Raw genomic sequence first — 12416 nt, 5'->3', positions numbered from 1 at the left:
GTCTTTGTGTGTATCTATTTATAGTATGTGTGTATATAGATACTATAATATATATATAAAAATTTAACTAATTTCTACTAAATGGAGATCAGTTTTAATTGATATAAGTTAACTATTATATTCTCAAAAACATAAAAAAAATCTCAATTTTGGGTGTACTCAAAATTATTGTTAGTAGAAAAACTACTTTCAAAAAGATGAAAAGAGCTAGTTAATGGCTTATTAATTGTATACAAAATGGATGAGTTTAAAGAGCACAAAGAGGTACTTGAAAAGTGTTTTCCAGGAGAATGCTAGAACATCTTTCAAATATATATGTATACAAATATATATATTTACATTATACAATTATATACATTTTTTCCTACCAATATTGTTAGTGAATCCTTTCTTCAGTGACAATGAAAAAAAATCAAATTTAGGATGGTAAGAGTTCAAATTAATGAGATTTCACTGTACTAACAAATTTAATTTTTTTAAAAAACCGTATGAAACTATACTAAGTCATCATCCTCTCACACACATTATAATAAAAATCAACGTTTTTTTTGAACTGGATTCAAATGTAAAACAGAGGACAGTTACTCACAGCAACTATTTTGTCATTCACTTGAATGTGGCCATTGTGGTGCGCGGCGCTGCCAGGTATTATGCTTTTCACATAAATCCCTGCTGCCTCCCCTGAAGATGCGCAGACATACAGAAAAAGGAAAAAAGCTCTAATTAGGCCTTGATTGCAAAATTCATATCAAGAGATTAATTAGCTAAAGCGGCTGACTGGAGGCTTGATAAACACTATTTTGAACACAAGCAGAGAAATTGATGGATTATTTCAAACTGTCACCATCACAAGTGACCCGAATTCGAAATGATTTGACTGATGACTGCTCTTCTGGAAAAATAATCAGTAATGGAACCTTGCTGAAATGCACTCCAATCTAAGCCGGGATTCAAGAGAGCCCAGGTTACGTCTGCCCCTCTTCTCCTGGTCTGTCTCCATTCTTACTGCTGACGTGGCATAATCCTCCATCATTTTTCACCTGCACTATGACAAGAGTCTCCTTAAAAGGTCTCCTTGCCTATGTTTAGCTCGCTGAGCTTCCCAAACAGAGAAAAAAGAAAAGTACACACGACCTTTAAAAAAACTAGAGTGAGCTCAGCAACATGAAATAACCCTTATATTATAAAACATGTAAATAGAAACAAACGGCTATCAAATTGTTAACTACATAAAAAGCATGGATCCCAATGGGCAAGGACTGGAAGGAAAATTGGAAAATAAAAAGCCATAGATCTGGATGATTTTATATTTTTATTTTTCAATTTGAAATGAACTCAAAACATTATTTATAGAAGAAATATAAATATCAATGAATTCCCATTGCCTACAAAATAATATACAAATTTCATAGAATCATATTCAAGGCTGTCCATAATATGCTCCAAACTAATTTTTCACTTCATCTTCTACTACATCATTCCAACAAAATAAAAGTCAAGACACACCAAAACACCAAGTATTTTCATGATTTTATACCCTTTCTCAATTTAATTCTTTCTCCCTCTCAACCTTGACCCATGTATCAAAATCCTTCTTCTTTTCCATTCCTAGCTCAATTGCCTCCTTCTTTGTGAATTCTCCATTTATTTCCGTCAAATTGAATCTGTTATTTGCCATACTATGATGGTTTGCTTGTACAGTGGGCCCTCTGTATCCTCAGGTTCCACATCTGCTGATTCAACCAATCTCAGATTCAACCAACCACAGATCGAAAATATTTGGGGGAAAAAAAAACAAGAATAAAAATAACAGGCTGGGAGCGGTGGCTCATGCCTGTAATCCTAGCACTCTGGGAGGCTGAGGCAAGAGGATCACTTGAGCCCAGGAGTTTGAAGTTGCAATAAGCTACTATGATGCCACTGTACTCTACCCAGGGTGACAGAGCAAGACTCTGTCTCAAAAAACAAACAAACAAACAAACAAACACAACAATAAAAAAAATACAAATTTTTTAAAACGTAGTATAACTATTTACATAGCATTTGCTTCATATTAGGCATTATAAATAATCTAGAGATGACTTGGATGTGCAGACATTATATGCAAAACAAAGCCATTTTATAAAAGGGACTTGAACATTCAAGGATTTTCGTATCCATGGGGGGGTTTGGAGCAATAGAGATGATTGTATGTCTGCTATTATAAAACATACATTTCATTTATCCTTAAACTAAGAGTTGTTTATAGTTTATCTCCCTGAATAAATTTTTCTTACATTCATTTTTCTACCCTCTCCAGAAGTATGTAAAGTAAACCCTCAAAAGTCCAATGAATAGAATAGAGCAAAAATTATTTTAAAAGACTACTTGTTAAAAAGCATGTTCAGTTTCAAAAGTTTCTAGTGTCTGGATTCACCTGAACTCTGCTGCCCTAAACCACCCCATCCCAAAAATTTCTTTTGAGGGTAAACAAGAAAATGATTCTTTCCTTTATTCAGCAACATAAACATCAGATTTTCTCAATTTTCTATCATTTACTTTCACTTAAGAACTAAACCATAAGTTTAGGAACTAAGTCATGATTTCTCTAACCAGACTTAGTATATTGGAAACTACTCAATATAGTTTTCTTGTAACATTATTATACAAGCATACTTAGCTCTTTTGGAACTCATGTAAATTCTGAACCTAAAAAAAGGTGGCACTTACAAGAATCTAAAGGTTTGAAAAAAGATATTTCATTAGGCTAAAATAGCACAAGGTGGTCTGACATGAATTTCATTCAGGACTTTGAATACATTAGCACTCTTAATCTTTCCACCTGCTGTAAGTATGCAAAATAACAATTTTTTTTCAAAGAAATTAACTCTCTAATCTCATTTTTTTTAGATAAAAATTAGAACATTTCATAACTCTGAATTTTCATGTTATTGGCAAATATTTATAGAAAGGTTTATTTTACCTTACCCTAATAATTCTCCTATAATAAAAGAATAACTTACAGTCAATGTTACCAGAGCTTTGCAGGTGGGAGTTTTATTCAAAGATACTTGAGCCATGTATTTATTCTTATAGTATATTACTTTTATATGAAAGAAAAATAATTCTAATGAAAATACTCATTTTAACTTATTTTTAGTGATTGAACATAATAGTAACTAACACTTTTTGGACACTCATAATATGAAATATGTACAGTAATCAATTTACTTTATCACAAACATACTCATGTTAACAGTACTCAAAATATATCTATTTTAGAAACGAGAGGAGGTACAACTCAAATATTATACACTGAATTGTAAAACTATATCCTTTTATTAATGACTATCAAGCCAGCTATAAAACTATTGAGATAACAAGGTGATTCTGTAGTCACTCAGAAGTAACTGGTTGCTATTATAAATTCATGGTTTTATTGTTCAAGATTGAAATTAAAATGTGCAGTTATTTAATTTTACTGTCTAGAAACCTTAACATCCTTAATAATTATTTCCAAATATAAAATAGAAATAATTCATTTACCTGTATGATTTGTTCCAACATAACCAACAATTCTAATCCCGAGACTCTGTCCATCTTTTTTAATGAGTTCAACATTGTAAGTTTCAGAAAGAGAACTGTCCTAAAATGAAAAAACAGATTTAATTCTATATGTTAAACAACTGTGCATACATAGTCTATTTGTGCAAGGTTTGCCGAATATTTTCTTAGCACCTACGGTAGGTAGAATTTTAAACTGGCCCACATGATCTTTAATCCCTGGTGCTACTCCCATATTGCTATTACATTACAGGGCAAAGGGAGGTCATCTGGGTGGGCCTAATCTAACCACTGGAGCCCTTTAAACGCAGAGTTTTCTCCTGCTGGTAGCAGAAAGGGAAGTAAAAAAGATTTGAATTGTAAGGACTCAACTTGTGGTTTGAAGATGGAGGGAGTCGAGTGAGAAGGAATGTGGGGGGCCTGAAGGAGCTGAAAGAGGTCCTGGGCTGATGGCCAGCAAAGAAACAGGATCCTCAGTCCTCCAGCTGCAAGGAACTATATTTTTGCCACAATCTGAATGAAATTGGAAGTGAACAGTCCCCAGAGCATCCAGAAAAGAGCATAGCCAGGCTGACATCTTGATTTTGGCCTTGTAAGAATCCAAGCAGAGAGTCCAGCCAAACCCTATCCCGAATTTTGACCTACAGAACTGTGAACTAAAAAAGGATATTGTTTTAAGCCATTAACTAGAAAACTAATATAGTCATGTAGAAAAAACTCAGGCTATATTTGTATCTGAAAGAACTACAAGCCTAAGAAAAAATTTAGAAACAAAAGATAAGATTAAATAATATAAAAAATATCAAACTAAAACTTATTTTCAATACTCATCCTCTAAAAATTTCTGGAAAGAAGGTGTCCAAACACATAATACTTTGCTTTGAATTCAAAACATTAACATTAGAAAGTAAATAATTGATTGGATCAAGTTCCCACTTATCATATAGCTACCTTGGTCCCTGGCTACAAGGTGAAAGGCTCCAGGGAACTAGAGTAACGAGGGAAAAGAAAATGGTTGTAACCACAAATTGGAGAAATTTTTGTAAAAAGGTTCTAACACTTCAGATGGAAAATTTCCACTCATGTGGTTCCAAGTAGAAAAAGGCAAACAACTTTCCAGAAGACACTGAAAGATGCCTCAGGTGATGGTGACTAGTGGCTTTTCTCCCTTTTCCACTATAATCACTTCTCTTTTCTTTCCTCCTCCTCCTGATCCCTCCTTTTTAAAAGTACTTCTGGCCAGGCGCGGTGGCTCACGCCTGTAATCCTAGCACTCTGGGAGGCCGAGGTGGGCGGATCACTTGAACTCAGGAGTTCGAGACCAGCCTGAGCAAGAGCGAGACCCCATCTCTACTAAAAATAGAAAGAAATTATATGTACAGCTAAAAATATACTTAGAAAAAATTAGCCGGGCATGGTGGTACATGCCTGTAGTCCCAACTACTCGGGAGGCTGAGACAGCAGGATCCCTTGAGCTCAGGAGTTTGAGGTTGCTGTGAGCTAGGCTGACACCACAGCACTCACTCTAGCCTGGGCCACAAAGTAAGACTCTGTCTCAAAATAAATAAATAAATAAATAAAACTACTTCTTTGCTCAGACACTTTAGGCCTGATGATGGGGGGCGGGGGGGAGGACTATTTCTTTGCTCTTACCTTATTATGTCTTCATTCAGAGCCAGTGAGATAGTGGAAAAGGGCTTGGAATGGACCAGAAAGATCTGAATTCAAATTCCAGCTTTGCAACTTATTCCCTATGAGGCCTTTGACAGAATCTCACTCTGTAGCTCTAGCTAGAGTGCACTGGAATCACCATAGCTTACTGCAACTTCAAACTCCTGGGCTCAAGCCATCCTCCTGACTCAGCCTCCCCAGTAGCTGGGACTACGAGCACGCACCACCACATCCAGCTAATTTTTTTTCTATTTTGGGTAGAGATGAGGTCTTGCTTTTGCTCAGACTGACCTCAAACTCCTGAGCTCAAGCAATCCTCCTGCCTTGGCCTCCTAGAGCACTAGGACTATAGGCATGAGCCACCACACCCAGCCAATTTTGAGGCCTTTAATAAGTTGACTTTCGCTTCCTCATCTATTAAATGGATAATAAGACCTCTTTGCAGAATTACTGTGAAGATTTCAGAGGACCTGAACAATTCTAGGTGGTTGATAATTAATAGTAGCGATTATTATTAATAACTATAATAAATAATTATAATAAATATTATTGATGTCCATTCCCTTTGGCCAGTCTATTGTTATTAGTGATAATTTGCACACATTAACCAGTATTTACAGTTTTCCCTCCACCATCTGGGCATCTTCTCACCAACCTTTCTAATGAAATAGACAGGGCGAGTAGGCAAGTATTATCAGTCTCCAACTTACAAATGAGTAGCTGAGGCTCAGGGAGGTTGAATGACTTTACCCCGAGAAACAGCAAAACAGAAAATCAAACATGCCTAGTGTCTTCGAATTGGGTTTTCTTCTACTTCACTGGTGAGCACTGGGACACAACTCATACTCACGCGGTGTTTTGAATTGAAAGAATTTCTTATCTTGTAGTGCATCACACTTACGATGAAAGGATGATTTGTGTACTCACAGAACCAGGGCTTCTGCTGGCTACGGTAGGCAGGGCAACAGGTAAGGCCGTAGGGGCAGGAGGCGGTACTGAAATTTCACCAGTTGGGTCTCTGGCAACAAGCATCCTGACCGAACTCCCACAGTTCCTGAGAACTTGCGCAACTTGCTCACTGGTCATCCCCTGCACGTTTGTGCTTCCAATCTTCAAGATGTGGTCCCCTGTCTGGAGTCTTCCATCCTTCAAACCAAGAAAAAGACAAAATCATTTCAAGAAATAAATGATCTAACTTCACTAGTTAATAACAATGCATCGGACTGTCAGTTCTGAAAAAAGGGCTGATAAAGAAGCCACCTAAAATGCTGAACAAAATATGATAGTTTAATAATTGGCTGCGTTGGCAAAATAGTAAAGGAATTCCTTGTAGAAGACAAAAGACAGAAAGGTTCAAAATGAGAAAAGTAATCAGTATTCTAAAACAGGCCTTTGCTTGAGGGTATCAAGTCATGCCTAATGGTCTAGAGCCAGGATACTAATGGCCATGTATTCAAGGAAGAGGTCAGAAAGTCCTGGACCTCAAGAAGGGAAGGAGGTCAGAACAGAACCCTCTAGCATAAAACTAGGAGCTCCAAAGGCCAATAAGCTCAGTGGCATTTTTGAAGAACAGTGTGGCTAGAGGAGAAAGAGGAGAACAGTCAAAGAAATGAGAGAGTTAACAAGGTCAGATAGTATAGGGCATTTTCTTTGCATGATTTGGAAGAGAAGTCATTTAAAGGGTTTTGAACAGACAAGTGACATTATCTGACTTACTTTGAACAAGATCCTTCAAGCGTTTGTGCTTAAAATAGACTACAGACCAGGAAACAACAGAAGCAGAGATATCAGTTGGGAGGCCTTAGCAATAATCCAGAAAAAGATAACAATAGTTTAGACTAGGTTAGCAGTTTGGGTGTTGAGAAGTGATATTCTAGATGTATTTTTAGTGAACTGTCAGCAAGATCTGCTGAAAGCTTCTATATGGGGGGGGGGGGGGAGGAATCAAAACTTCAAGTTTTTCCCCTGAGCAATTGGAAAGATAGAGTTGCTGTGAACTGAGATCAAGAAGGAAAAGATGGGTGAAGTGGAAATCAGTTCTGTTTTACAGATGTTCAGTCTGAGATGCCTATAAGAGTGGAGACAAGTGTACAGCTGGATATATAATATAAATCTGGAGTTCAGGGAGAAGTCCAGACTACACAGTTAAATATGGGAGTTATTAGCATATAGGAGGTATTTAAAGTCATCATTCTGGATGAGTTTAAAGAAAGGATATGTAATGTTCTATTTCTTAAGCTGGACGGTATGTACATCAGTAATTATTGTTATAATTATTATTAAAGGGTACACAGACATTATGTACATTCTTTTACAGGTATGTATGTTTCACATACAGAAAAGTTCAAAATATACTTTAACAAAATGTGTATCAGTTCAAAATGTTTTCATTTCCTTTCTTTGTTCATGAAATTTTTTAAACAGCTGATTTTTACTAAATTCGTTTTATCATAAATTTTGAATTCACCTTATTTATCTTTATCGTAGTATGTTAAAACTACCAAAATGTCAACACAGCTGGTCTAAAATAAAAAAAAAAAAAATTATACCTACAGAGCACCTTAAAGGTTAAAAATCACTTTCATATATCATCTCATTCAGAGGAGAACTTTCAAATGAGAAAATCGAGATTCAAAAAGGTTGACTGGCCGGGCGCGGTGGCTCACGCCTGTAATCCTAGCACTCTGGGAGGCCGAGGCGGGTGGATTGCTCAAGGTCAGGAGTTCGAGACCAGCCTGAGCGAGACCCCGTCTCTACTAAAAATAGAACGACATTATATGGACAACTAAAAATCTATATAGAAAAAATTAGCCGGGCATAGTGGCGCATGCCTGTAGTCCCAGCTACTCGGGAGGCTGAGGCAGTAGGATCGCTTAAGCCGAGGAGTCTGAGGTTGCTGTGAGCTAAGCTGACGCCACGGCACTCACTCTAGCCTGGGCAACAAAGTGAGATTCTGTCTCAACAACAAAAAAAAAAAAAGGTTGACTGACTTGACCAAGGTCACAAAGGTCACAAAGCTAGTAAGTGGCAGAACCAAAATTCAATCCAAGCTACTCACTGAAGACTGTTCTTCTCATTTAATTATTTGCCTTATACGTCGATTTCTCTAGAGTAACATTACTATAGCAAGTTAACCTCTTACACACACAAGCTGCTAGTACATAATAAGCTTATTGTTATCCTGTTCTCCAAGAAATTGTCTATAACTGTCAAAAAGTTTGAATAAAATGAAGATGAAAAAAATATATATACATATATATAGCAACATGGAGAGAAAGCTTGAGAATAGAGCACTGACCACGGGGTTGACTGGGTTCTAGGCTTCACATTCCCAGTACCAGGTGGCACCATCTACAAGCTGTAGATGCAACTTGGAAGGGAAAAGTTTTAAAAACTTTAAGACTGCAAAGTCTATGCCCTATCCTTCCTTTTCTCCAATTTTAACAGGAACCTAAATAAATGAAGGCTTTTGATTGAAATAATGAGTACAAAGCTATGTGCTTTGTTGTAAATGCTGCAGAAGGCACCAGAAGGGACTGGAAGTAGAAAGCAGCAGTGTAGCAGAAATGCCATTCAATTCAGAAACATCTGGAAGGACTCAGAGAAAGAAAACAGAAGAAAGGAGGACATAATTGTGAAAAAAGGAATAAAGAATTGCTGGACTTCTACTTTAATAATGATGATTTGATAGTGTTTTTATCCATGTAACAGACTCGAAATAAACAACTACTTAAGAGAAAGTCAGTGGTCCTGATGAAAAATAAAGGTAAAGCTGCCTGTGTAAATCCAACTGTTCTTGAACAGAATTGTGCCCTGATCAAAGAATAAAGAAAATGTCTAGTAAGTGTTTTCATACTTGGCTTAGCCAAAGGGCATTTCACCATAAAGTATATATTTAGTCACTTCCTAGGCAATGTGTTTTTTTCCTATTTTACCTCAACTCTTAATTTAAAATGATGCAGATAATTTGCATCTGTCACTGAAAGTCAAACATTTTCTTCTTACAGAAAAACAGGTGTTCTAAGGAATTCATAAGTACAAAAATAGTCATTAGTCAGATTGATAGGAAAGACACCAAAATGACAGCTACCTTTTCAAAGTCTAGAAGCCCCAAACATTGCATTTTATTGATATTTTCTGATCAACATTCTCCTTCCATAACCTGTCTACTGAGTGAGGAAACTAAAAGGCATAAAGTACCTTTTGTTCTTTAACAGAAATCATCAATCAATGAAAGCCAATAAATAGCTATGCCAAGACTCAAGTACACAGTGTACTAATCAAATCTTCCATATAAAAGTTTATTAACTCATAGATTCTTTCAAAAGAGAAAAAAAAATTATGCCTATTGGTAAAAGATAGCATAGAAGGCAGAAAAATTAAAACGGATAATGCAACAGGGTACAATTATAGTGAAAACACTAACGTTATCATTTACACAGCTAAAAAGAAAAGTACTTTAATCCAAATTAGCAGCTTTGGGTTAAAAACAAAAAAACCCCACATTATTTTGCATCTTAAGTTCTCTGATAAGCTGTTATGGATGATAATGTCAATTCAAAAATTGTTTGAAACCTATAGGAATTCAGGCCTGAGCTACAAAAGAAGAAATCAAATTAGTTTCCTCAAAAACTAAAAAATGGCACCAAATACTTTCACAACTCAGAAAACAAAATCACTAATATGTTGGATTCCAGGTTGGTTATGTTATTGGTCTTAAATCAAAAAGCAACATGTCATTGACAGAAAATAGTAACTTTGTAAAATAAAATAAATACTTTTTCCCTAAAGGAATTAAAAGGATGAAATTAAATCTGAGAATACCTATTCTATCCTACTGAAATCACTCAAAGCAAAATTGCCTGCGAATAGCCAACTGGTTAGTGACCTCAAGTTGGGCCTTGCTTACTCTAAATTGAAAATTCCTCATAGTCCACATCCACCCTCCAACTCTTGCTTGGTTCCATTCCTTTTTAGTATTAAAGATCACTGGGTCATTAGTAGACTCATGTTATAACCGCCTCATACCAAAATGTCAATAACTTATGACAACCCTTAAATAGGCTGTGTTCTGAAGACAATGGAGTATCCCAGTGTACCTGACTTCCCTAGAATTTTTCCAGACCACATGAAAGAGGTTTCTGCAAAACAAGCTTTACAATGCCCATTATCAATTTCAAAACAAAACAAAACAAAAACCAGCTCTTAAAAAATTTTTAAACATTTGCCACAACTGATTAGAATGTTGTTCTAAAAATGTATGTTTCAAGCACTGTGTATTTTGGAGAGCATCTGAGGCTTACAGGTAGATAGGCCTTTTTAGCTTCCCTTACACATCTTATAATTTCCCTATTCATGAAATTGGCCCTGATTACATTAATTGGTCATTGTAACCAGATCTCAATAAATGTTTCTAAAAAGCTTCCTATAAATTTTTTAAAAGAAAAATGAATGCTATTTTCCATTTCATTCACTCTGTAACATTAGAGGCAGTACACAGCAGAAAGACAAGTAAGGGCTTTGGACTCAGACACATCCAAGTTCAAATCCTGCCTCTACTTTACTCAAGATGTATGGCCAAAGGTCAGTTGTTTATCCTACCTAAATTTCAGATCTCTTTTAAGCAAAATGAGAATAATTTCTCTCACCGAGTTGTGAGCAATAAACTCAATACTATATGTAAAATAGCCTGGTGCCTCGTTCACAGCAAGTCATCAAATACATCCATTCATCCACTGCAGCCTAAAGAGCTGCAGTGACCTAAATTAGGTGTTTTTGCCACACCCTCTTAACTCTACCCCATCTTTTAACCACACACATTGACTTATCTGTAATCTCAAATGTAACTATAAGGAGCTATTTTATGAAAACTTTTAAATAAAAAATACTGATTTTCTCTGCTAACTTCCTATTATAGAACTTTATATTCTTTGAATAAAATAGTATTAATTAACCCCTTTAGCAGAATGTAGGCATCACTTTATAATCATTATCAATCTTATCATATCTGAGCTGATGACCTAAGGCATCCATATTCCCTTACCATGATGGTTGCCATATCCAACGGTGAGTATTAATATTCAAAACATGAGTACTTTTTAATTAAAACAATATTCCCTTTAATTTTGTTAAAGCTATGACCAGGCTACATGAGCAACAACTTGTAAAGACTCAGCAACAGTGCACAGTCAGTTAACTCAGGGCGAGGTCAGCTAGGGGACAACCCAGCTCCTATATTTCATTCCAGCTGAAAGGATTAGGGAGGAAAGGGAGAGGGAACTAAGAGGCCTCGTGCTAAGCACTTTACATTGATTAACATTTAATTTTCACACAGCCTTTTCTTTTTTTAAGGCAAGCATAATTATCTCTTGGCAATAAAAGAGTTAACAGCAAGCCTAAGGCTGCCATTCTTTGAAAGGTCTGCTCACAAGGCTGGCTCTTGGCTAAAGTCTGAGAGCTTAGATTCTGGGAGGGTTCCCATCATTCCCTGGTAAAAATGGCTCACAGGGCCTAAACTGTGCAAACAATGTGTTTTCTCCTGAACACCTGCACTCTTCTGCAAGTCTGGGACTTTGGTACATGCTAAACAGCATAGGCCTACATGACCAGCATCCACAAAAACCCCTGTGCACTAAGTCTCTGATGGGCTTCCACGGTAGACATCACAGATGTATGGTCATGATTCACCGCTGAAAGATTTAAGTATGTCCTATGTGACTCTACTGGGAGAGGACTCTTGGAAGCTTGTGCCTGGTTTCCTCCAGACTTCACCTCATGGATGTTTTCCATTGCTGATTTTGCTTTGTATTCTTTCACTATAATAAATCATAGTTGTGGGTACAACTATATGCAGAGTCCTGTGAGTTGTCCTAGCAAACTGTCAGACCTGGGTGGTCTTGGGGACCATTTTAAAAATACGAAAATTAAGCCAAGTAGTAATTTGCCCATGGTTATTGGTGGATCCAGGATTCAAGCCTTCATCTGTCATCTGTCTGATTTTAAAAGCTCACACACTACGATCCTATGCTCTTTCCTTTCAAAAAGGCTTACTGGAAGGTAGGTGGGTTGAGAAGAATTTCTCCACAGGTAGATAATAGGGAGGGTGTATGCCACATCTTGTACCATAGACTAGGGTATTAGGGTGCTGCAGCTAAAGTCATTTCATGAGTTACAGCAAGCATAACATTGAGTAAAACCAAGGA

General features: G+C 36.5%; 1 protein-coding gene across 1 annotated transcript in view; it reads right to left on the bottom strand.

The window, feature by feature from the left end:
• Positions 1 to 12416, bottom strand: part of PATJ (PATJ crumbs cell polarity complex component) — a 337921-nt gene that overhangs the window by 290743 nt on the left and 34762 nt on the right. Inside the window, exons 8-10 of the mRNA XM_069480086.1 lie at positions 6142 to 6360; positions 3526 to 3625; positions 590 to 681 (exon numbers count right to left, since the gene is read on the bottom strand). Of these exons, the coding sequence (XP_069336187.1) occupies positions 590 to 681; positions 3526 to 3625; positions 6142 to 6360 (411 nt within the window). The remainder of the gene's footprint in view (positions 1 to 589; positions 682 to 3525; positions 3626 to 6141; positions 6361 to 12416) is intronic.

This window comes from Eulemur rufifrons, chromosome 8, assembly GCF_041146395.1.
Source record: "Eulemur rufifrons isolate Redbay chromosome 8, OSU_ERuf_1, whole genome shotgun sequence".
Lineage (NCBI taxonomy): Eukaryota > Metazoa > Chordata > Mammalia > Primates > Lemuridae > Eulemur > Eulemur rufifrons.
The sequence above is the reverse complement of the archived record's forward strand: the minus strand, read 5'-3'. Positions and strand labels throughout refer to the sequence as shown.